Raw genomic sequence first — 26724 nt, forward strand, 5'->3', positions numbered from 1 at the left:
TTATTATTTCTTTAATCTTTATTTCATATTACTCCCATGTTCTGTACAGATAAAACTTATATAACTTACAACTTAATTGTTCTACGCAAATACGTCTTCTCTATCGGCGCCACTTCCATCGCCGGCATCTTCCAAGTTCGAAAATAATAAGAAATGTGAAGGACGATGGATTTCATGATAAAACTCCTTTGGATTAGCCAATTGCAATTCGTACTTCATATTCGGATCATGGCGCACTCCCATAAAGTTATAATTCCAACTGCCTTGCGCGGGAATCATGAAGAACCCAAGGAATTTATTAGAAAGTAACATTTGGACACGTTCATAATGCGAGGGTAAATACCCCTTGGGATTGTTGCCTTTATCAGTGTTCTTGGCACCCCATTCGAACCCGGATGGTGTTAGCTTGTAAGCAGTTAGAGAACATGAACCAGGTGTGAATGAACATGTGATTATAATAGTCTTTTCGCCATCCCAGGCTGGATTTTCGGACATGACTTTTGCATGCGTTGTTATGTCTTGGGGTGACAGTTGCGGCAGCTCATTTGGTTGGGTGTGAATCCAACCAAGTGGTTCCATGTCTTTCAGATACTGATGAGATGGTAATTGATTCGGGAGATTAATAGTCTGATGTGTTCCCCACTGCGGTGGCATCACAATGCATCTTATCTCTTTCACCTGTGGATTATCAGGTGGACTGACTCCATATAAGTAACCTGCAATCTGTGCTCGTAAATCGGATATTGTCACGAATTTCTTTAGTATATTCTTAGGTAAAATGTATGTGTATCCAGTCTCTTTTATGTCGTCAGAACTTACATAGATGTGGTTCGTACGCAAATGTAAATTCGTAGCGGAAATGGCTCGAACCCGCCATTCTGTCTTTGAACTGAATGTTTGAGTTTCATAATTAGACGTAGTCGAAGTGATGATTTCGTCACCATGTTTGTTTGTCGTGCGAGTCGTAGTTGCTGTTAACTGATTTTGTTCTTTCGTCTGCTTTTCAATTTCAGCAATCTGTTGTCGTTGTGCCGATGGCGCTGAAATTTCCATACCCAAGATAATATCACGAATTTCTGATTGCGTCAAGGATGCAACGTTCACATTGTTTTTCTTTCCGTAATCGGCTAGAATAAGGTCCTTCAGCTGTACTTCAACCTTGATCCATTCCTCGTCCGTTAATGTTGGCCAAATATGATGGACTTCAGTAATTGTTGTTTTATCTGGTTTAAGTATGATCTTAGTTCTTTCAGTGTTGACATGGAGAGCTCTGAGAATCAAGATCAATCGACTGAACGCTGTATAAGAGGAGATGGTCTTCAACCAATCGTCATATAAATTGAACAACACCATCTGAGGCTCGGTGGCTTTTAGAATCAAATCCCCGAATTTCTCCACTTTCAAGCACGCTTGGAATGGCAACTGCAGTTCAGAACCTTTGATGACAATGTTTGGGAAATCAAGTAAATGCACTTCAAGTGGATCCAACATTCCCTTTCGGGTTACAATAATTTGTTTAGGCTGTTCTTCGACTGGCAGCGACCGAATTAAAGCGGCCACTTCTTCAGCTGTTTTCCATTTGGCTAACTGACCTAAACGTTTTTGGCCTGCCCATACAGATGTGTGGATAATTTTAAGGAAAAGTTGGCCGGTACGTGGATTGAAAATGAAAATGGCTCCATTGATTGGTTTTGTGGTCAAATTGCCTTCAAATGTTTTGTGGATAGTTACACGGTATACATTCGTGTCGTCAACGAACCAGATAATTTGATTCGAGAACAACTCGCCATAGTTTTGAGATGACAAATAGGGTTCCGTGGGTTCTGAACTGTAAAGCTGTAAAGCTTTGCGTATGCGCTCCCTTAATACATACAGCGCAGGATTTGCCTTCATAATCTTAGCCATAGCTTGTTGAATCAGTGGCTTACAACCAGGGAACCAATTACCGTATGCCGAATGTAAATTGTATGCCAGGTCAATGGCAATCAACACTCCAGTTGGCGATGGATAGATTGACATGTTGTCGGTTGTGTAATCCAAGAATTTAGCACGCGCATAACGTTCAACATCGTGTGAATCGTAATCCCCCCAACGAAGTTGTACATCCAACCAATATTTCTGAGTGGTTGTGTTGTCCATGGTGTCTTTTGTATCAGCAAGTAACGATGGTCGCGACACATTCCATTTGTATGCAGGGAACAGCAGGATGTCAGCACATGAAGAATTCATCTTGTATGACTTACGTGGGTGAATAGTTTCTTTTTGTACTGTTTCGATTTCGAGTGCATCTAATTCTTGATCAAACACCTAAAAAAGAGGAGAAAATATAATTTCCATGGGTAAGAAAATCATGAATAAGGAAATAGTGAAAGATTCAACGCACCTGACACAAATCCATAACTATCGACTCGTGAATTTTCTGCCACAAGTGAGCACGGAATATCTGAATAAGTGAAATCTTCAGCGTAGGAATTTTGCCATGCATGAAAATACCAGTCAAATCCAGTTGCACTTGGAAACCAACGTATACATTGGCTCGATTTATTGTTGGCGACCACCACAGCGTGAAGCGACGATTTGGAATTTGATTCAAACCCGAACGCTGAGCGTTGGTTAGTTTTTTGTATTTCATCGACTCTTCAAAACCAGATGCTTTCTCCCAGAACAAACCTTCCCACGTAGGAAAGTATGTTCCCTTAAAGAGGGTGTGTTCTAAAATTCCTTCAACACCTCCCAGAGCCTGAATCATATCAGTTCTATAGTTATTCAAATTCCAGAGCTTTCCATCGTGCCTCTGATGCGTCCACCAGAAAGGATTCTGTTTCAAAACTTGATACTGTTTGAATTCAGTTCGAATACGCCAACCTTTATCGTAGGCCAATGTGTGGCGATCTTTCTGGAAAAGTGTGTTGATCCTTGGAATTCCACGATCCCAGCTGTCTTCCAAATCCTCTAACGTTAATCGTCGATTTTGTGCGTTTGCTTCCTGTCGCTTCAAGGCGTACTCAGCCCAAACCCGTTGGGAATCAATAAATTCACTTTCCCATGGTTGAATGTAACGATACAAATTAGGAATCAATTGATCCTCATCGTGAGACATACCTTCGAAGCAAAAATAAGATCGTTAATCGTCCAAAAATAAAGGAATTGTGGCGTACCTGATCGGAAATGTGTAATTCCAACATCTGTCTGCTTTGACCAGCGGAGATCGGACTGTGGGATCAGAACGTGTCCCATACTTAACATTCCCAAACCACCCAGTTCCTTGGGAGTATAAAAGACAACGGGCGGGAAACGGGAAGGCATTTTCGAGTTCAACCCAATTTTAATTCGCGTTTGAATCTTATTTTCACATTTCACAAGAAGATCGAGTAATTCTTGCGTATTTACTACGGCTTCTCGGAAGTATGTCATCAATCCAATGAGCGCGGTATTCCATTTGTTGACGATCTAGAATAAAATTAGAAAAACCGTAGATGATTGATATTTCTCATTTTGTTCAAATCATCAAGTGCTTTATGTAAAAAAAAAATCCAGAAGAAACGGTAAATTACTTTTGTGAATGTAGTTGATCCAGACGCCATCAAGATTTGCCTAACTCGATTGTGGAAACGACCCAGAGACTCATCGTCCACGCGGAGGAAACACTGTGCTGTTCTCTCCTTTGTAACTTCATTTTGAAGATTCCACACGCCATCTCTGTGTGTGAATTCCTCATGTTGAGTACGGCACTGAAAAATAATTCCAGAAATCATTAGCATTACAATTCGAAATACATAATTCACGGAACTATACCTTGGGTAGGATTCTGCACTCAAATCCGCACATATTGAAAAGCAAATTCGGATTATCTTTGGAATAAACTGATACAAATGTGTTTTCCCAGTTGATGGTAGTGACAGAGCGGGGAAGCCTGTTTTTGATATCCCAGAAAACTGCACGCCCCCTGTAATTCCGGGAAATTACATTAAGAATAAAAAAATGTTTAATTGAACACAAAAAAACTCACAAATTAACATCATGTTTCATCAATCGCATACGCGCATCACGAGGCCAGCACTTCTTATTGTTATATCCAACTATATTTTCATTGTTTGGATCGGGGTGTTCAGTCAAATACCTCTGAATCAAATCTCTCGCCTCTTCAGCTGTGAACCTCAAGAACAAATGAATTCTGTCAACATATCGACAATATAGTCGAATAGGGTGTTGTGTTTCTGTTGCAGTGTCTTGGAAAGTCAAGAAGTCATTCGGCATTTGTGGTGGTCCTGCCATTTCACTGGCTCTTTGTAAGCCCAACACCAATAAATCCAACACGAGGCCATAATATTGTGCGATGAATGACGCAAATTGTAACCCTCGAATAATGCCATAACTGTTGGTATGATTCATGTCTTTGTAATTAATGACAACGTTGTTTTTGGCAGTCATATAATCGGCAATGTTATGGTCGACTACTAAACGGAGGAGTCGATTGAGGAGCGTCAAATCGATTTTCTCGTATAATTTCTCAAAGCGAGATTCGAGGAGAACATTGCATTCGCCTTCAGATACGTCCCAAACATCTTGTAGATTGTTTATTCCTGCAAGCAAAATGTATATTTGAAATTAAATTAGCACATGCATTACAGAATTTTGTACGTGGATGAAACCACTTAATCTAAACTAGTATCTAGATGAGTATCTGTAGAACCTCTTGGAACGAAATATATTGAAATAAGTCGGGAAACCGGAAGCTAGACACTTCAGGTATGAAAGGTTTTGTGTATTTCTTTTATAAAGAGATTTGAGTGTGCATTCGTCCCATTGGCATGTAGCACGTAAAATGTGCATATATTATGTGAAAATTTCCACTTTCAAGTGATATTGACATTCATAGTCTTGAATTTGCAGAGAAGCGACAGTTTTGACCTAGTATAGCTTTATTAGTAATAATGCGATTTTCACCAAATTTGGCGGGATCATGCTCTATGCTGTAGTCTACATTGCTGCAGAATTTTGTGATTCTAGGGTGAACTTAAGGGGGCTTTTCCTGTCAATTACTAAAAATTATAGTTATGTACTATCAATAACTTTATTTGAACAGGTATCGGTATGGAGGGTATTTCGGAGCCTAGGCACTTTTTCAGATTTTTCGGTTGGGTAGTTTCTGAGAATGGGTTCGTTAAAAAAATGATCACTTTCAACCCCCCGCACTCCCCACCTTTTCAACAAATTTTCAACAAGACCAGCCTCGAAAAGAACTAACCGAGACCTTTAATTTGATACCCCACATGACTATATTTGATGAAAAAAAAATGTACACCCCCCTTTTGCATGTATGGGGACCCCCTTAAATTCGACGTAAAAGGATGTAACTCACTATATGCGTGAGCGTTCACAGTTCCCAACTTTCTACCAAGTAAATGGTAGGCCAATCGCTGTAGCCGTCTCCTAGAAAAATGCGTGTGACGGACAGACAGTAAACCGATTTTAATAAGGTTTTATGTTTACACAAAACCTTAAAAATGGGTCTTCAAATATATTTGAAAACAGGTTGGAATATCGGAAGCTCGCACTTCGGGTGTAAAAGTTTTGCGTTCATCTTATGTGAGAAACTTCTACGCACATTTTTCCATCCGTATATAGCTACAAATCCAACATATTTAAAAATAGTTATGTATGTATGACCGAAAATTATTTTACATTTCTTGGGAAATTCTATAAAACAACAGCAGGAGTCATGGGCAACCCAATATCACCACTGGTGACGGAAATGTTTATGGCATACGTAGAATCAATTACTTAAGAAAAGGGGATAATGCCGAGGATTTGGTTCAGATATATCGATGATATATTTGCCATAGTGGAAAAGGACAAGGTCGACAATACGTTTACAGAAATTAATAGGATACACCCGAAGATCCAATTCACAATGGAAAAGGAATAACATTGATCTCTACCATTTTTGGACCTACGAATAAAAAACAACAGCGGAAAACTCGAATTCAAGATATATAGAAAACCCACGGCGACTCAAAAAACCATACGAGCAACTTTGGCTCATACCGTAACACAAAAAATAGCTGCCTACAATACAATGGTACACCGGCTCTGCACATACCCTTTAAACAATGATGGCTTCCATAAAGAAAGGATGTTAATACTTGATACAACAATCAAGAATGGTTACACCGTCGAAATGATAGAAAAACTGATTAAGAAAAAACAAAACCAGATATGGAAGAGCCAACACTCAATATTCTTCGAACAAGAAAGCACTATAGCCGATACAAAATGAGTGAGCATACCATTATCCAAATACTTTTATAGAATGAAATCCTTTCTAGGAAAATATAATATAAGAGTGGTCGGATCCAACAGAGACGCAACACTTAAATGACAATTAGGAAGTGAAAACGACCCATTAACTGAAGAGGAAAAAGTGGAATTTACAAAATCAACTGCAATGATTACGAGATGCTCTACATTGACCAAACAAAACGCCTCATCACGACTAGGTTCCAAGAACACTTAAAGGAAGTAGAGAAGGTGGAAAAATGAGAAACCAAGACGGTGCGTTCATCGATTGCGATGCACGTCATCGAGGAGTGTCATTCTGTGACGAGGCCAAATCTGGAGCTGGTGCGACAAGTGAAGAAGCCTTACACCTTGGACGCATGGGAGAGCTTGGAAATATTGCGAAAGAATCGTCAAAATTGATGAACACAGACGAGGGGAATTGTGCATCGAGGCTAATTAAAAAACTCGCTGACAAATATAGGGACCGCACCACTGATACTTGGTGGCCATTAACCCAAAAATTAGAAGAACATTCCTACCATGTCGACATTTTACCCTTTTCTCTTTACCTTTCAGAATGTGTACCCACATATGTATCTTTTAAACAACTTTTTATAATTTGTACCCTACAGACCTTCAGTGTTTTATTTAAAAACAGGAAAAACTAACTTTGTTGATAATAGGTGAATTTTCTTCAAACCAAATTGTGCCCCATGTTATCCCTTACATCATTGCCAAATTTTGTACTTCTAGGATAATATTAAGGGGGTTACAGGCTAAATTACTAAAATATGTAAATATTCTATTATTAACTTTATTTGTGCAGATATCGGAACCGGATGTATTTTGAAGCCTAGATTTCTTAGGGATGCACCACTGTGATTTCTTTTCAGATTTTTTGGTTGGATAGGTTCTGAGATCTGCTTCACTTTTTGGGACAGACAAAATTCCTCCATTTTTCACTCAATATCAGAAACAATTATTTTCGTAAGTACCAATTGAGCCCTTTCATTTGATACCGCACATGACCATATTATATGAAAAAAAAATGTACACCCCGTTTGGTATGTATCCCTCTTCAAACTCAACACAAAATGTCGCCACGTGCTATATATAAAAGAATTCACAGATCACACGTTTTCACCAAAATTCGTGATAATAGATTCAATCGTTTCCATGTAAATCGAGTGTGACAAACACACATTGAATCGACTTTAATAAGGTATAAAGCCGTAAAAAACATCCATCCCGTGGTCTCTCAATTGCTGGTGAAAATCGAATGATAGGTCATAGAGTGATTGAAGGGAAATCGCAATTGACGTTAAGTGTACACACAATATAATTTAAATGTCCATTTCATCGGGCTTTCGCCACACTGAAGACAAAGCTGTGACCCAAATTTGACCGGAAGAAAACGATCCCACAAACCGTGGATTGGATAGAATATCAACTTCGCAAATTAACAGAAACCAATATATTGCTCGGTGATTTCAAAACCCCAAGATTGATAAGATGGAACATCGAGGAACGACCGGGAAATACAGTCTCCATGATATATCAAACAATATATGATAGTCCAATGGTGTACATAGGGCTTTATTAGCTTTCACCTTTTTTGAAAATGCAATATGCGCTTTTCAGAACCAACCCTGAAATTTCGGTCGCCAGGCAACTCTTCAGACGCTTCCTCACCCCTGCCCTGGGAGCAAGTTGATCGAAGTGTTCATAAGATCTTGTTTGATTGATTTGGAAACGGCTAAAATTAGTGCATTGCGAATGTACCTACATTATATATGTGTTGCCATTCACCCCATACATATTATTTATCTAACGATACGTGGGACTGTTTTACACTACACTAAGTACGTAAAGCTAAATAATTTTCAGTTTATCAGAATACTTTCATCATACACGCGTATGTTGGACTTTTTACTTTAATTTGATAACGACAAAATGAGAATCTTAATCTGCTATAACTTTGTTACAAACACCAAAGTACTAATTGAGCCCTTTCATTTGACCAAAAAAAAAAAATGCGAAAATGCGACTTCCGTCTGTATATCTCCTTGTCACTCCTCTGTTGAGTATATGATATCCTCAGCCAGTTTTCCGAATCAATATTTTTTTCCTAATTGATTTTAGAAGAAGACGTGTAGTAAAAATTACAAAGATTCAGGTGTGTTAACTGTAGCATCGATGACAAGATTGGTAAATCAATTTATCATTGCACAATCGTCAAAGCATGTAATAAGTTTCTACTTTCATTTGAAAAAAAATATATTTCTTTCCACGATTAGTGCTCATAACATGAAAATGGAGGCTACGGATATTGAATTCGCGAATTCCCATAATAGGAGAATATGGAAACCGACTAGCACCAACCTTATCGACGACACTGTTGCCTAAATCTTCCAAAACGTGAAAGCAGATTCATGTGAGGCGGAGACCGTGAACTCCAGCTGAAAGCAGCGAAAGAAGCCGAAGTTCATGGGTACACGGAAGTTGCTACACAATCAAGTGCGAAATCCTCGGTGGAAGTTGAAGACAAGAACACCGTTACTTAAATTTAATCTGAATAATGCGGGCGAATAAAATGTAATACAAAGAGGATTATTGGATTCGGAATATAAAGCGCAGCTTCCTAGCCGTCTAATAAAGTCTTTTGGCGATAGAAAGCTTACAAGCCTGGAAAGTCTAGTGAGTCCGTTATCTACTTCTTGGATTCCAAGATAGAGAAGACAACCCTTAAAGGTGAGTAGGGGGTGAAGATATTCGTGGACATTGAAAGGATGTTCAATTTTGCGCCCTCCCTAAACTTATTGGTACTACCCGACCGTTACCGACAGTTTAGTTAAGTGGATCAGAGGTTACTGTCGCTACATCATGAGAGAAGCAAAAAAGGGATGCTACCCCCCTCAAATGTAGAGGAAACTAGGACGAAACAGAAGAAGGCGTATCAGAATATTCTGAAACCTTTTACATCGATAGCTAAAAAACAAAATACCATTCTGAAGCAAAATCAATCAAACGCCCTGGATGCGTTGACCAGCTCATTGATCATCTCAGAAATCATCCACAATGCAGAAATCATTTAAACTCTATATTTATGTTCAATAGGACGAACCACTGAATATCTGGACAGTATAATATAGAGGAAAATGAAATTTTGAATGACTTAGCAAGTGAGATTTCAATTTCTGCCATGCAAGGAGTGTATTGGTTAACGCTGCTAGACAAGTTTCTCATAAAATGCAGCAAACAGAAACACACATACTAAATAGTTTATCCAAACGATAAGCAGGAAGATTTGAAGAAATATTGTAGGCATTCTGACCGGGCCTAATTCACTAGCTGGGCATATGTTTAAAATAAATATTCTACAAGATGATGCGTTTCTTACAATTAGGAAGCGGAATTCAATGCTTATGTGAGTGACCGACCTAAAGCCACATCAACTGCAATGAGGGGCATCACAACCAACCACATTGCGATACATAAACGAAGCTGGGATATTCCGTTAGACGGGGACGTCAAGTAGTCCACGTTATATCGGTCGGTCCTTGGGTCGTTGTGATCGTGGCAATGGACTGGAGGATATACAAGGCGGGCCCTGACGAAAACGTGCTACATTTCAACGAGGTGATTGTTATGTTGTCATCATCATTGAGAAATCGGCATCCGAATACAGCTCAGCTGGCACAATACTTACAAAAAATTTCGGGCGGTCAATATCAATCAGTGGAGAGGAAAGTAAAAAGATATCTAGCTGAAGGGGGCTTGACAGCCCATTGGTCTGCAATTTGGACGATGGAGCAATGGGCTGTTTTATTCTCGCACCAATGCAGGATGTGACTGCAAGGTTCTGCATCTCAGGGCAAGTATTTTTGGCCGTAGATTCTGTAACTTCGGAAATCAACAACAACAAGAAGGGTTCTTAGAAGAACAATCAACCAACCAAACATTCGGCGAAATTGAGATATCCAGGTTAGTTAAATTTTGAAAGCTTTAATGCGCTTATCGCATACTAACATAGATGAAAATGATTTCAGAAACTCAAAAGGGTATTCGGATAGAGAATACACGAACGAAGATCAACAAGTCCGGAAAGAGCTGGACAGATTAAGTCGATGAAGACATCATATCATTTTGTAACTACGGCTAAGGTCTCACGTCTAAAGGAATATTGGATCTAGAATAAATTTCAAAACCAGAAGAAAAAACTTTGCTACAACTTCCAAAAGGGATTCTTTGTAGTTTAAGCAAAAGCATAGAGAGAGAATTTTTTCTTGTCGATTGCAAATAAACCACCTCAAACGTGGGGTTTGCAACAAGGGGATATTCAAGTACAAATCCCATTGCCACAAATCACACATTCGAAATGTTTACAAAATGAGGTCAGGTTGGAAAATCAACACTAAAATACTAAAAATTCAATTACCTTGGCACCATTTGTAGACCAGCAACGGTGGTGGTTCCGTGTCACTTGGTTTCACCCACGGTGGGAACAGTCTTCGTTTATCCGCTTCATACCACAAATATTGATCTAAATAAGCATCAGTGATTTTCTCCAAAGGCTCAACGTCGTACACTGGAATCAAATGACTGTACAAATCCATGAATTCAATGCCCACCTGAAATTTAAAAATGAAAAGTAATTTATGCACAAATATTTGAATAAGATTTGATTTTCAAACCTCCTTGAAAGCTCGCTGTGTCAAAAGATGACGCTTAATACGAGATAATGCTTCATGCGGATTGTCGTAGGCCTGTTCAATCAAACCTAATTCTTCTCGCTGACTTTGATTTAATCTGGATTTCACACTGTAAGCTTCTTTCAATCGTTCCAAAGCCAGAATTAACAATTTTGTGTCATGCTTATATGAAAGCGGTGGAAAAGGTATAGGTCCAAATCGACGCGATTCTAACCAGTGCACCGTAGTTGTGTAGATAGCAACGGCTTCTTCTGGAGAAATGTAAGGACCATCTTTAAGATAATTGTGTTGTCTTTCTTGTTCAGCCTTTAGGTATAATCGAGTCAGGCGACCCAAATTCTTCTTGCATACAGTTTTATCGACTGTAGCCCCACGGCGAATTCTCTCCCGATTATAGTGAGCTGTGTTTGTCCACCAATCGGCTTTCATTTTCACGTAACGTAGGATCATGTTCTCAATTGGGATCGGCAAACCAGGGACTTTCCATGGGATGTTGGCTTTCCAACATCTCCAGGCTTCCGAAAGATGTTGTAAGATCGTACGAGCCTTATTTTGTTTTATTCCTTCTGGCATCATATCGACGATATCATGCATTACAGACGCACGCAATTCTAAATCGAAATGCGATTCAACTCTTTGTTTAGTCACTGTTTTGGCAACCCCCTTTGAATGACGTCCTTCGAACTGACGGGACAGAAGATTACCGAGCCAACGCTCTAAGAGAGGAGTGATACCGCGCATGAAAAACAGCCATACTCGCCATCCCGGTGCCCAAAATCCGCATCCAGGCCCTTTACCAACTGGTCCTGTGTTAAATCTATAGTAAATCAAGTGTTTGAGATCCTTGCACATACGAATTTGACGCATGAGTTTGTATTTGTAGCGATACATTCCAGTAAGTTGCCCAACATGAGCAAAAATATATTGTAGTCCATCAGCGAGTTGGAAAGCGTCGACATTGTTTAGCCGATACTGCACATGTGAATCGATGATAAGCTTTGTTAACCGTAGAATTTCTCGACAGAGATGGAATGCTGTCAAAGTTAAGAGAAGAAACTGCTTTAGACAGTTATCGATTCAATATAAAACACATCATGAAATGTATAATTTACATGATTTACTATAAATACAATAAAAGGTCCTTCAACTCACCATTTCCGAAACGAGACTTTTTTCTCTCCTTCGTAGTCAGCGTTTTCACGGGTTTAAGATTGAAATTGTAATCCAAATGAAGATAATTCAAATTCTTACGATGTATCAAAAGGTTCAACATATTGTAACCCTGGCGACAAACTTGTAAACCGGCTTCCACCCAATCCAATGTGGTTGTTTGGAAAAACTTAGTTGCTTTGAAGGAGCGGAACAAGTAACTAAAAAGCAAACACAAGTCAAGCCAATTTTCACATGTTTTTCAAGAACTTACCGCTTTTTCTGTGGCTTTGGCCGTCGATGTTTCAATGCATTCAGTACATAATACTTCAACAATTTTTGATAGCTCACTCGAACTTTTACTGGATGTCCAGGAGGACAGTGCTCCTTATACCACGATTTAACAAGCGGTATGTCAATGGCACGTCGCGTTCGACCAGATCTTAAATTGAATGGACGCGGTGCCCACAGGAGAGCGATACCATTTGCTGTGTTGTCCGTGTAAAGTGGAGTGTCCTGAAGAAAAGGTTGGACTTCTTCGGGAAGGGTATACTCCTCGTCATCATCAGGCATTGGTTCAGGGATCTGGAAGAAAACTTATTCTAAAAAAACTTTTGTAGTGTAATTTTATTAGAATTTTACCCACCTTGACTGCATGACGATGGGAAATTGGATTGATAAGTGGATCGAAGTAGAACGCGGGTAGATCAGGATCCTCAGTTTTAATATAAACAACATTTGGTGTATGATACCTAGGGAGGTGTAATTCAAAATTCTGTTTTTATTTAACAGTAAATGAAAGAACGTTCTTTGGTCTCTGGAAAGTTATGATATCTGGTTCCCAAAATTTTTCTTTTAGTTTAGGGAATATGTTTGTCATGTATGTAGCCTTCAGCAGAAAATTCAAACATTCTATTGAATTCTCGTCAGAGGCAGGCTACTCCAAAAGATGTTATTTGAATCGCAATTCGTAGTAAATTTTCTTATTGGATTTGGTTAATCTACCACATGCTTACAGCTTTAGCCGCTCAACTCGTAGCGTGCTAGTTGATATCTGTGGACATTCAAGTTCAGAAATATTTGACACTAACTCACCATGACAAATGAACGAAATGCGGCATATTATTGTATAAATATGGAAACGCAATGCGATATTCTGTGCGGATGGGTTGTCTGATGATGACTTTATTGATATCATTAAATTCGTTCCAGTCTTCATCACTGAAAGAGGAGAGGAATTAGATTATTTCAGCTACTGGTAAAGCAGAGCAATAAAACTTACCCTACGTTATGATCCTTAATCAACGGTTCGAATTTGGGACCACCTGGAATAGCCATATTCAAAGCTTTGGCGGTGAAGAAACTTTTCGGGTCAAACAAATAGAAAAAATTGTCATCAACGAGATCAGTAAGCAGCTGGTTAGCTAGACGGTAGAGTGTCGCCGTTTGAGGCAAAGTCAAGTTCCATTTACGATATGTGGGACCATTGACGTGTGGGCTTCCGATTAGAGGTTTGTGTTCATAGAACCACTTTTCAACACTTCCATCTTCCTCGGGATCTAATTCAATTTGAATAGCTTCCAATGGTTCAACATCAAGGACGTTGTCAGCATAATCTAGTGGCGGTTCTTCGTCATCGAAAGGTGGGAATCTCATACGCTTGAAATGACGACGATCTCGTTTTTCTCGACGCATCATAATCCACATTGTTCTGTAATTATTTTGGTTTTGTAACGGAAACACATATTATTCAAAGTATCTTACCCCCATTGAGCAATGTATACAGGCTCTATAACCCAAGGTATTTCATTCACGAACGTAATAGCCCCGGTGATGTGATACAAAACTTGTACATCTCGAATTTGTTCCCAAGGCATTGGCATGTTTTCCAAAAGTTTTAAGACAGCATGAGGCATATATTTCAATGCGCCCAAATATACTCGCTTGTCGTGGCGATATTTACGGCTGGTCATGTCACCGTGATCTCGAATAATTTTCCGAATATGTTCAGGCGGCATGTCTTCCTTCTGGGCATCTACAAATCCAAACTTACGTTTTTCGGCGAACCTCTTCGACTGTAATTGCTGCCATTTAAGGGCTGCAGAAGAGGATAATTCGTAAATGGAGCGTGAAAGTAAAATTATTGGAATCTTACATTTCTCTTGTAATTTTTCTTCGTTTACAATATCGGGTTTAGGCGTTGGGATATGGCCTAATTGGGTAGGTTGCATTCCACCTTGCATCTGCATCTGAGAAGCAATCTGAGCGTGCATGGCTTGCTGTGCATGTGCCGCAACAAATGCTTGCTGTTGTGCCATTAGTTGAGCCGCCCAAGGATTTGGGGGCAACATATATGGCGGTATAGCCATTTTAGTGGCTATTTATTATCTGCAATGAAATGGAAAAAGAAACTTAATTTTAGGTAAACCTTTAACATAAGCATACTCTATGATAAAGAGGATCATATAACGCTTCAGAATGAACATATTTTGATTTCATGACATTACACAATCTCCAAGTGCACGTGCAGTTATATACATTAGAATCACAATAATTCCTATGGCCAAGGGACTGATCATTTGGTACGAAATATCGGGATTACCAATCATCGGGAGTGCAATGAAAAAAATTAACTCTGGGGACCGGCAAGTTTGTATGAATTAGCCGGAAATACGAATAATCGATATAGAAATTATCGGAATTCCACTGAATTACCAAAAAATAAAACTGGAGATATATGCTCATAGTATACCGAAATGCTTGTCATCTCAAAATTCAAATCAAAATTTCCCAATGGAATGGACACTGTTAAGGCGCAATATGCAGAATTTAATGTGGGATTAGGTTATCCACTCTGTCACAAACGCGGGCTCAAGCCCAACAAACACGCGAGACCCCGTACCGAACACAAACTGGCTCATTGGCGGAGGCATATCTCCATAACGCGGAGCCAGGTGACTACACCAAAGACGGGAGAAGTTGGGAAGTCAAGCAGTGGAGCCAAGGTCAACATTGGTCTATTAGGAAGACCGCAACCAACAGTGGTCCCTGCTTAAAAAGCAGGTACGGCTGAGGTCAGCATATCAGACTTCAGGAAGGCGACAGGACTCAGGGGCGCAGGTGCTAAATGGCGCCATTTGAAGGAAGACCTGAAACCAGATTGATAATGGTGTGAATTAGGAAGTGATCAGTCAATCAAACTTTAAAAAAAAACATTGATTGGGAAGATAGTTTCCTCTATTGGCTAATAGTAATTTAAAATACCTTCTGTATAGAAACTACCCGGGAATGGCTGCACTCAAAAGGAATCCGTACCAATGCTCGTTCCTTAAGTTGGTTCACATTTCCTCAATTATCAAAGAAAAAATTAGCGCAATCTGTGAGCTTGTGTGTGTGGAAAATGTGAGCCTACGAGGGGTAAAAATAGTTTGAAGAAGGGCCTGAAGTGGTGGAAGATTTGCCTCGTTCCGAACGGCCTTCAACCTCTACCACTGACGATAACATCGCAAAAGTAAAGAAATTGATGATTGAAAATTGGTTGAGCTTTGATAAAATGACCGTTCACAGAATTTTAACCAACATTTTGAATATGACACGCGTCGCTGCAAGATTGGCTCCGAAGGAGCTTAGTTTTTTTTGCAAAGAGAGCATATGAAAAAGATCGCTGAAGACATGATTTTTCGTGGACCAGACTTCCTGAAACGCATCATTACAATAGATGACCTGCGACCTTTTTCTCTTTTCCAAACTGAAATTGCCACTCCGTGGAACACGTTTTGAGTTAATTGAAAACATCAAACAGAATTCACAGCGTGAATTGAAGGCCGTACCCTCTTTGCCTACGGAAAGTGCATAGAAAATTGCGTTAGCCGTTATCACAATTGTATTACGCAAATTGGGGACTACTTTGAAGGAGCCCAAATAAATTTTTATGAAAAAATTTAAATTTATGTTTTTTTAGTTAATTCCGAGTACTTTTTATACAGAAGATATAAACAAATACGTATTTCGTGGACCAACTGAAAATTGTCCATTATGATATGAGGTTTTAAAGCTATTTCTCCAATTATCGTAGCCTAATTGTGATTTTTTCTAGTTTTTCCTAAAAATTGCACCAATGCGGAAAAGTTGTTGCCCATGTCCGTGTTTAGCCTTTTTCGAGTGGCATTTTTGAAATGTGGAGGATTCCGTATGGGTCTAGTTTCCTTTCCTGTCGTTTACTTTGTTGAATATATCGGTATTATCCAACGACAAATGGTGTCCTTATTCTATTATATGTTTGGCAATTGCGGACTTTATGTTGTGGATTCGGCCTCCTTTATGTGTTCTAACACCCGGGTGTGAACTGGCCGTTTTGTCTGCCCTATATAAATCATGACGCAGTTTGGGGAGGAAATCTTGTATATACCGGTATTTTCTGTACACCCTTTTCTATCTTTAATCGATTGCATCGGAGTAGTAAGCAAGTACCGTCTACTGGTTGAGGTAACCCGGAATCCACGTTCATACAGTTGTGTTTTGATGTTCCGTATCAGCCCCAAATAGGTTAATGGTACCCATTGCCTTGGTTCTTTGCTTGGCCCCTCGAGGAATATCGAAAGTTGTTGTTAAGTGGTTAAATCGAAATGTGTAAAAAGCTAAAACTGAGACAAAATATGAGCTCTATGTCTCTCACTTATTTTGTATTCGGAATGTGCAATGAGAGTGTCTCCGACTCATTGATTATCAATGCGTAATCGGATGAAAACTATGTAATTACATAATTGTCGTGGAAGAGGTTTAGCTAAACGTGTAGGACGAGCATGGTAACACGCAATTAGTGGACGTACTAACTTGTTGCCATAGCTTGCAATCCTACACAAATGAGAAAATTGGGAATAGATCTTGACGGAGATCTTCCAATAATACATGTGTGTGTGAAAATATTTGTGCGTTTAAATACTTTACAGTTGTTGTCTTGAGGAGTGGCATAGTTTTTTTCAGATCCGATTTACGATGATGTTCCTGTTGTACCCGTTTTTCTTGACTGTGTCCAGGATGTAGTACGTTTCATTTTTTTCACTTTTCGTTGAGCGGTGTTGTGCTGTCCTATGGATCAGAAAGTTATATGCCGCCGAAATCGTAGTTTGAGGTGTATGGGATGGTTCGTTGTCTTTGAGTCGGTTTCCTTTAAATACCGAATACAAAATCCCCTCTTTTTCGTATTATTTTTAAACTTAGGAAAGGAATCTCCCCTTCCTTTTCTATCTCCATGATGAATTCGATGTTTCTATGCGCTACGTTCAATTTTTCGAGAAAAAATCGTCCTCGTTTCTTCTCTTTTGGAGGTTGCTACTGTATCTTCCACATATTTGATCCAGAATCTCGAGGGCCAGCTGCCAGCCTCCTCGAATTCATCCTCCATAAATAACTCGCATAATGGAAATAGTTGCCCATTGCTGCCCGGAGGTTGTTTTATAAAACTGAATTTGAAATAAGAGCCACTCATGCGTGTGAAGGGCAGATTGATAACGCATTTTTTAAAGATTTTTTGGAAAAGAAAACCTTATTAAAATCGATCCACTGTCTGCCTGTTCTTAGAAACGATTATATCTATTGACAAGAAATTTGGTGGAAAGGACGGGACTGTGAACCCCCACGTATACAGTAAATGACAATGTTCCTAACATACGTTTAAAACCAACAATTGTAATGGAGAAAGCTACCCTTTGTCTATTAATTCTTTTCTGGATATACACTACAGACCCTCCTTAATAAAATTCTTGCGTTCCTTCTATGATCCCGGAAAGTTTGACAGGAATTCATTTCGTGTCAGAGCACTTAGTTTACTGCCTGTCTATCACACGCATTTTTTTCCAAAGGGTTACATCGACCCAAAGGAAATTTTATGGACATATCCGAACTATGAAATCCCACGCATACATTGAATGAGAAAAATTTATTTATATTTTCCGCCGAACTTGGGGTATCAAATGAAAGGTCCAGATTAATACCTTTTGAAGCAGATATTAATTTTAACATCGGTAGTAAAGGAATGGAGTGTGGAGATCCGGAAAGGTTCTCAGAAACTACTCTACCGAAAAATTTGAAGAAAAATATGGTGGTCCATGTAAATGGTATTTACGCTTAAAAATCACCTGCGTTACGATATCTGCTCAAATATTATATATTATAGTATTTCAAGACTTTGCTGCGAACCGCTTTAAGTTAATCCTATATCCATAAAATTTTGCAATATATAGCATCATACTCGAAAGTTCAATGCAAATTTTACTATTATTAAAAAAGTTCTGCGTCAAATTACATCTCCCTAAGGGATAAAATGTTAGTACTACATCGAATTGAAGATCGGGCATATTCCAAGTACATACACTATGAGCTAAATGAAACCATGATATACCCAAATATTCTCCTAGTGTGAAGCCTATGAGGTTGACTACTATCGATACAGTATAGGCAAATTATTTCTATAAATGGCACAATTTAGTTTTTAACTACGTACAAGCTGAACCGTCATGCACTCATCCGAGCCCTTGAATTGTTTCTAACGTTGGCCCTAGATACCGATTTTTTTCTTTTATTTTCCGTTAGATAAATTGATACATATTAAGCCAAAGAAAATTGTATTTCAAATATACATTTGCCTACAGCAAATTGAATGAGAAGATAATTTCTTATATTTATGTTGAGAAATAACTATTACTTACATCCGATAATAGTGAGGAGATCTAAAGGTTTCAAGTAGCTATATTACTGGGACAATTTCAAATCACCGCAGAACCTATTTGCGAGCATTTCTATTTAAATTCTAATGTTATTCCAAACAGTCTACCAAATAAAATGACCAAAAAGTATGCCAAGTGAAGAATTCTTGAAGAAAAGCTAAAAATGTTTGAATATTCCAAACCACTGTCAAATAATTTCAATAACAGACTCCCCGCGTTAGAAATAGTAGTTTCACCTGCCAAATTAGCATATCCGTTACCAAAACCAATTCAGAACGCTCGTTTGTTATTACAATGGTTTAAAAATTGAATTCTTACAGGGCGGAAAAAAAGGCGGTGATTGGCTAACACTTCATGTGCGAGCAATTTGAATCTTATCTACGTGAAAGCATCCGGTTTAGTGTTTGTTACTTGTTACTTTTCAAGTAATCAATCAGTTTTTAACATCATCATCAACGGCGCAACAACCGGTATCCGGTCTAGGCCTGCCTTAATAAGGAAGTCCAGACATCCCCCTTTTGCGCCGAGGACCTCCAATTCGATATCCCTAAAAGTTATCTGGCGTCCTCACCTACGCCATCGCTCCATCTTAGGCATGGTCTGCCTCGTCTTTCTTTTCTACCATAGATATTACCCTTATAGACTTTCCCGGCTGGATCAACCTCATCCATACGGATTAAGTAACCCGCCCATCGTATCCTATTGAGCTGGATTTTATCCACAACCTGACGGTCATGGTATCGCTCGAAGATTTCATCGTTATGTAGGCTACGGAATCGTCCATCCACATGTAGGGGGCCAAAAATTCTTCGGAGGATTCTTCTCTCGAACGTGGCCAAAAGTTCGCAATTCTTCTTGCTAAGAATCCAAGTCTCCGAGGAATACATGAGGGCAGGCAAGATCATTGTCTTTTGCAGTAACAGCTTTGACCCTATGGTGAGACGTTTCGAGCGGAACAGTTTTTGTAAGCTGAAATACGCTCTGTTGGCTGACAACAACCGTGCGCGGATTTCATCATCGTAGCTGTTATCGATTGTGATTTGTGGTAAGTTGTATTCTCCTATCCTTATTCTTCCTCTTTGACCAGTGCGGTTTGATGTTGTTGGTTGGTTCGTCTTCGGTGCTGACGTTGCCACCATATATTTTGTCTTGCCTTCATTGATGTGCAGCCCAAGATCTCGCCTTAATGGCCGCCTGCTCGATCTGGATGAAGGCAGTTTGTACGTCTCGGGTGGTTCTTCCCATGATGTCGATATTGTCAGCATAGGCCAGTAGTTGGGTGGACTTGAAGAGGATCGTACCTCTTGCATTTACCTCGGCATCACGGATCACTTTCTCGAGGGCCAGGTTAAAGCGGACGCTTGATAGCACATCCCCTTCTCGTAGACCGTTGTTGATGTCGAATGGTCTTGAGAGTGATCCTGCTGCTTTTATCTGGCCTCGCACATTGGTCAGGGTCAGTCTAGTCAGCCTTATCAATTTCAGTTTTTAACAGGAAAGTGTAACGGTAACGAAGTATATATTATAGAAAATTACATCTTTACCTGGGCGGCGATAAAATGTACGTTTCTAAAGATTTGCGGGGGCGCAAAAAATGGATTTGCACTTGAGCGGGATTCGGTCGGTTATTCTGCGCCACCCCTTTTTCTTGTGATTTGATGCGATCGTATATTATCAACTAAAGTTTAAAAAATATAAACTCACATTGAAATTATCCTTACAGTTTAAACCTGATTCCAAAGAAACTGGATTCCGTCGGACGATGGAAATCCACTTTTTCCGAAAATCTCCTGTCGGAAATTAATTTTGAGTTTTATATTTTGATGAGTAACTGCCAGTTGCCGGGCTACTGAAGTTTCCTGGCTCGAGTTGTGTCATCAAACAACATAGCGCGGGCTTTTCAGCCTGTTTCAGTTTGGTTAAATTTCAAGTGCTGATAATTTCAAGCACACAGTTTTATTTTCAAAAACGATCTTTGAGAGTTTTATTAGATAGCACCATAGAAGTGATTTCCGCCATTAGTGAAAATAAACCGGCAGTCAATTCTGTCTGAATATATGATTTTGTTTATTTGGGGCTGAATAATTATGACATTTCTATCCCAATTTAAATTCGAATTCTGGTATTCACCGTTTATTAGAATATTCGATGAAATTTGAATCGCATTCATATCACTTTGAGCGTAATGGAATCAATTCAGTTTAGTTCTGAGAAATTTCTTTTATTTTAATTATATAGCATTCATATATTTCAGTTAGGAAAGGAAGGAAATGCGAGTGCTTACCTGCCTTTAAATGTGGCTCCTTGAATTTAAGTGTCTCACATTATTCCCTTCGCTCGGTGACCGCCTATATTTTTAGCGAAATTTGTCGCATGCTTTTATTCGCGATAGTTTTAAACTAAATCGAACATTATAAACTGATCTGTGCTTTTACAAAACCCTATTTCATTACAGAAATAAGTATGGAAGGCTAACTCGTTATGGTGAAGTTCAGTGATGGAAAAGAGTTATAATAACAATACAATGAGTTCAAGTTTGTTAAAATCGGAGAGTTTCATCATGCAAGTGAAGAAAGAGCGATGAGCGAATCAGAGAGAAGGCTGAATTCGTTTTTTTTTCCAAATCCAATGTAACCGGCGGAACTGCCAACACAAATCAACTAATTTGTCAAGTAGAGACAAAAACGAATGAAAAAGAAAGGCTCACAAATATCCCAAGAATTAATAAGAAATCCTAGTTTGGAATATAAAAAAATTCTTCTCGACTTCATGGTCTGGGATATTTATGAATTATTCCGTTCATGCAGAAATGAACAGAGTCTCAATCCCGCATTATGGTCAACAGCAGCAGCAGCAACAAAAGGATAACAAGATGTGCTTGGAAGTCATCGTCCGAAAAGAGGGGGGCGACACTTTCAATTTTGTTCAGCACAGGAATAAGAAAAATCAAAAATCTAAGGTTAGTGCCCCTCCGGCAAACCCAAAGGCACAATCATCATCCCGAGTAACTCACCCAAAAAAGTTAAGATTCCCCAGATAACTGAGTACAATATTAATATACCACATTTGCTACGATTTCTGAAAAAAAGGAAAAGGATCCTCATCTTTGCGGAAAGCATTGAAGATCATGCGGCGAACATCATCCCGTTCTCATTAGAGAGAAGGGGCTACATTCCACCTAATCGGCCTTGAGGAATGGATCCTTGATCATCCGCGGTCTTCACAGATAGGTATCAATCAGCTCAACGAGGAGCATAATAATCGTTTTCAGTTTACCACAACTCACAGCCATCATAAGAAACCTTAATGGCAAAAAATCAACCAGGCCAGATAATATAGCAAACGTTATGATTAAAAACCTTGCTAGGGGATCAATAAAGTTTCCTCTTGCAGTATCCAACAACTGCACAATGGTTAATTTCCCAGCACCTGAGAACTAGCGAAGATAGTTGGCATTAACAAAAAAGCACCTTCTACAAGCCGGAAAATATCAGGCCTGTCTCTCTCCTTTCTAACTCGGGCAAACTTTTTCAGAAAGCATTGACAATGAGGTTAGTCCAACACTGCGATCAAAATAAAGCATCCGAACCACCAATTTGGGTTCCGGAACTCAACACGCTACTTTCACGACGTAGTCAGCAGCAGACTTAACGTCAATGACAAACCAACAGTAGAGTATTTGCATGAGGTCTTGAAAGGGCTTTTGACTCCGTATAGGTAAACAGACCCATATTGAAACTAATAGGTTAAGAGTTCGCTATTCCGATGATCAGACTTGACTTATGTTAGCGTGCGAAGTTGATATTCCAACACATTATTCATGGCTGACGTGACACTCCGAACCTTGAGAGCGATACAGAATTGTTACAGTTTGCCGACGATACAAAACCTGACGTATAAAAATTATTGAGCTTAAACACAATTCATCACTCTTCGAAAGAAGTCTAGATACATGGGATCTAGATATAGAGAAAAGCTAAACGCTTAAAGCTCAATATCGGGAATACATTAGTGAGCAATTCATGAAGAAGGAGATACTTGGGAATGCTATTTCATGAACATCTAAGATGTAATCCCCACTTTGGGCTCGCTCTCAACAAAGCACGCGATGCAGTAAGTAGTATCTCCTTTATTCTTCGTAAAAGAGTAGGGCTAAAGACTAAAACTAAGTTGACTTTGTCCTTATAAGACTTATTTTATGTTACCGACCCCTTACATGGATCACTTATTCTACCAAAACTATGAAGAAACGTGACTCTTTCGAGCGCAGAATCTTGAGACATTGTACCGGTTTCTCATATAACTGGAAAACTAAGAAGTACCGCCGCCAGATCGAAGTGCACCGCAAGTAAGCATAAAATCTCTTCGACAATTTGCTCTCAATCTCGACTCGACTCATCTCAATAATTCAGCCTTCTCGCGATCTACGCGGAAGCGTTATTAGTATCGATTCAATATCTGTCTATCCGTCTGTCTGTTAAAACCGATTCACTCAGAAAAGCATATTACTATATTTTAGAAATTTTGCCAAAAACCCCCCAGTCCATTTTAGAGGTACGATTCTAACTAATATAAAACACGGTTTTGAAGTTTCAAGGAAATACAACTATTATTAATAAAGTTATAGAAAATCTAAATTTTGTATTTCACGTGAATTTGTCGCAATTCGTAGATGCCGTCATCATGTAGAGTGAACTCATATGAACAGGGGAGTTCGATTTATCGAGGAACATCTTCAATATAGCTATGTACGAATGGAAAAATGTGCATAGGAAATTTTTCACACAAGATGAACACAAAACCTTTATACCCGAAGCCTCCAGCTTCCAATATTCCGACTTATTTGCGCGTTGTTAAGTTAAATAAGCTACATTTCTAAAATACAAGTAAGAAATAATATGTTTAGATTGTAAGTCACTTTGGAAAGAAAAACTTAAAAACATGAACCTTGTAGCGATTTCGCCAAGCTACTCCCAGGGCAGTGGTGAGACAGCGTCTGATGAGTTGCCTCTTCCTGGACGGAACGACAGATCACATAATTTTGCCGCTTGGATGCTTTCCCAAAATTGAGAGCTCCATGGACCACAAACAATAGAAGCAAATTGCTTCTTAACTGCTTCGGTTCGTCATCAGGTGGATGTCGAACATAGGAATCCCTCGATTTCCTAAACAAAACCCAGGAGTAAGGAGTACATCACCTGACGAAGTGTTGCTCACGAATTCATCTGTGTTCTCAATATCAACTTGAGTCATTATACGAACAAATACTACCATTTTCGATTACACATCATTAAGCGGCTGGCGACACCAAGGCTGATAACGACTTTATCTGGAAAGACTTCCGACTGTCACAACGTCAAACATGGAAAAAAGAATTCATCCTAGAAATGGGTGTCCTTCGAAATTGTGGCAATCAGGAATAATTTTTTACCCTGAACTTTCAAACTTGACCAAGAAATATTTACTAATATAGCTACTCCGTACGATCATCATCAACGGCGCAACAACCGGTATCCGGTCTAGGTCTGCCTTAATAAGGAACTCCAGACATCCCCCTTTTGCGCCGAGGTCCACCAATTCGATATCCCTAAAAGCTGTCTGGCGTCCTGACCCACGCCATCGCTCCATCTTAGGCAGGGTCTGCCTCGTCTTCTTTTTCTACCATAGATATTGCCCTTATAGACTTTCCGGGTGGGATCATCCTCATCCATACGGATTAAGTGACCCGCCCACCGTAACCTATTGAGCCGGATTTTATCCACAACCGGACGGTCATGGTATCGCTCATAGATTTCGTCATTGTGTAGGCTACGGAATCGTCCATCCTCATGTAGGGGGCCAAAAATTCTTCGGAGGATTCTTCTCTCGAACGCGGCCAAGAGTTCGCAATTTTTCTTGCTAAGAACCCAAGTTTCCCAGGAATACATGAGGATTGGCAAGATCATAGTCTTGTACAGTAAGAGCTTTGACCCTATGGTGAGACGTTTCGAGCGGAAGTCTTTGTAAGCTGAAATAGGCTCTGTTGGCTGACAACAACCGTGCGCGGATTTCATCATCGTAGTTGTCATCGGTTGTGATTTTCGACCCTAGATAGGAGAAATTGTCAACGGTCTCAAAGTTGTATTCTCCTATCCTTATTCTTCTTCGTGTTTGTGTTTGACCAGTGCGGTTTGATGTTGTTGGTTGATTCGTCTTCGGTGCTGACGTTGCCACCATATATTTTGTCTTGCCTTCATTGATGTGCAGCCCAAGATCTCGCCTTAATGGCCGCCTGCTCGATCTGGATGAAGGCAGTTTGTACATCTCGGGTGGTTCTTCCCATGATGTCGATATTGTCAGCATAGGCCAGTAGTTGGGTGGACTTGAAGAGGATCGTACCTCTTGCATTTACCTCGGCATCACGGATCACTTTCTCGAGGGCCAGGTTAAAGCGGACGCTTGATAGCACATCCCCTTCTCGTAGACCGTTGTTGATGTCGAATGGTCTTGAGAGTGATCCTGCTGCTTTTATCTGTCCTCGCACATTGGTCAGGGTCAGCCTAGTCAGTCTTACTAATTTCGTCGGGATACCGAATTCTCTCATGGCCGTGTACAGTTTTACCCTGGCTATGCTATCATAGGCGGCTTTAAAGTCGATGAACAGATGGTGCAACTGTTGTCCATATTCCAACAGTTTTTCCATCGCTTGCCGCAGAGAGAAAATCTGATCTGTTGCTGATTTACCTGGAGTGAAGCCTCTTTGGTATGGGCCAATGATGTTCTGGGCGTATGGGGCTATCCGGCCTAGCAAGATAGTGGAGAATATCTTATAGATGGTACTCAGCAACGTGATACCTCTATAATTGCTGCACTGTGTGATATCGCCCTTTTTATGTATGAGACAGATAATGCCTCGTTGCCAATCGTCAGGCATTGATTCGCTGTCCCATACCTTGAGCACAAGTTGATGAACCACTTGGTGTAACTGGTCGCCTCCATATTTAACCAATTCGGCTGTAATTCCATCGGCTCCTAGCGACTTATGATTTTTTAGCCGATGAATTGCACGGACTGTTTCTCCTAAACTTGTACTCCGTACGAAGCCTTTCAAAATCGGACCAAGTTTTAAGTGAGACGCGTAGTTCCATTCAACCAAAACCAATGTAAAAAATAAAATAGTTTAAAATATGAACCAGAGATTCCTACCTATGCTTTCTTTTAACATTTTAAATGCATTATAAATTGTCGTCAGTTGAATGTAAGTAAATAATTTTCCATAAATTGCGATTAGTTCAAAATAGAGTAATATTCAAAAATTGACTTGATGCGATGATACCAGTTTAACATCAAAAGTCACGAGTTAACATTAGGATACAAGATTACTCTTTACTTACACAGTTCTTTCGGACAGTACATTTTTGAATCTTAAGGGGAATGCTTAGCTTTAAAAGCGCGATGCAAGATAAACTGTGATTGCTGCAGCTATTTTGTGTATCATATTACGCTACTCTTCTGACTTAATGGGAAGGAATTCAAATGTCCATACCATTTGCAACATCAACACTGTGGCGCGGTAGCATTCTCTACAACGGGTAGTATTTCTACATGACTGATACACAGTTTTCACTAGTGAAATTAGCAACTATTGACTCCTTGATGAATCCATGAAATTCTGAAAATTGTTTATAGGCAACACAATGATAGTTTGTAAGTTAAATCAACGGGCCAGCGAACATGTCGAGTGGGGTCAGAAGCATTGAAATTGAGTTATATTTTCGAACGACGTTAGCAATTAAAGGCCTCCAAACAAAATGGAGTAATGATGTGGAGAGGCCTCCCTTTGCAAACTGTGACATAGCTCTTTATATGATTTTCTA

The 26724-nt window shown here is 39.5% G+C and overlaps 1 protein-coding gene across 4 annotated transcripts in view; it reads right to left on the reverse strand.

The window, feature by feature from the left end:
- LOC119647323 (pre-mRNA-processing-splicing factor 8) overlaps nucleotides 1–26724 on the reverse strand; it is a 50732-nt gene continuing 24008 nt past the window's right edge. For 2 of the 4 annotated variants that reach the window (XM_038048252.1, XM_038048250.1), the window contains 15 exons: nucleotides 14299–14531; nucleotides 13908–14241; nucleotides 13426–13854; nucleotides 13239–13364; nucleotides 12790–12895; nucleotides 12418–12728; nucleotides 12147–12364; nucleotides 10977–12028; nucleotides 10721–10913; nucleotides 4010–4583; nucleotides 3796–3946; nucleotides 3555–3731; nucleotides 3159–3450; nucleotides 2384–3102; nucleotides 82–2307 (listed from right to left, as the gene is read on the reverse strand). In XM_038048252.1, coding sequence (XP_037904180.1) covers nucleotides 82–2307; nucleotides 2384–3102; nucleotides 3159–3450; nucleotides 3555–3731; nucleotides 3796–3946; nucleotides 4010–4583; nucleotides 10721–10913; nucleotides 10977–12028; nucleotides 12147–12364; nucleotides 12418–12728; nucleotides 12790–12895; nucleotides 13239–13364; nucleotides 13426–13854; nucleotides 13908–14241; nucleotides 14299–14512 — 7122 coding nt within the window. In that variant the 5' untranslated portion in view covers nucleotides 14513–14531. Of the gene's footprint in view, nucleotides 2308–2383; nucleotides 3103–3158; nucleotides 3451–3554; nucleotides 3732–3795; nucleotides 3947–4009; nucleotides 4584–10720; nucleotides 10914–10976; nucleotides 12029–12146; nucleotides 12365–12417; nucleotides 12729–12789; nucleotides 12896–13238; nucleotides 13365–13425; nucleotides 13855–13907; nucleotides 14242–14298; nucleotides 14532–21152; nucleotides 21271–26724 lie in introns of those variants that run through there. The other 2 variants (XM_038048251.1, XM_038048253.1) reach the window with 2 other exon arrangements.

Source organism: Hermetia illucens, chromosome 1, assembly GCF_905115235.1.
Source record: "Hermetia illucens chromosome 1, iHerIll2.2.curated.20191125, whole genome shotgun sequence".
Taxonomy (NCBI): domain Eukaryota; kingdom Metazoa; phylum Arthropoda; class Insecta; order Diptera; family Stratiomyidae; genus Hermetia; species Hermetia illucens.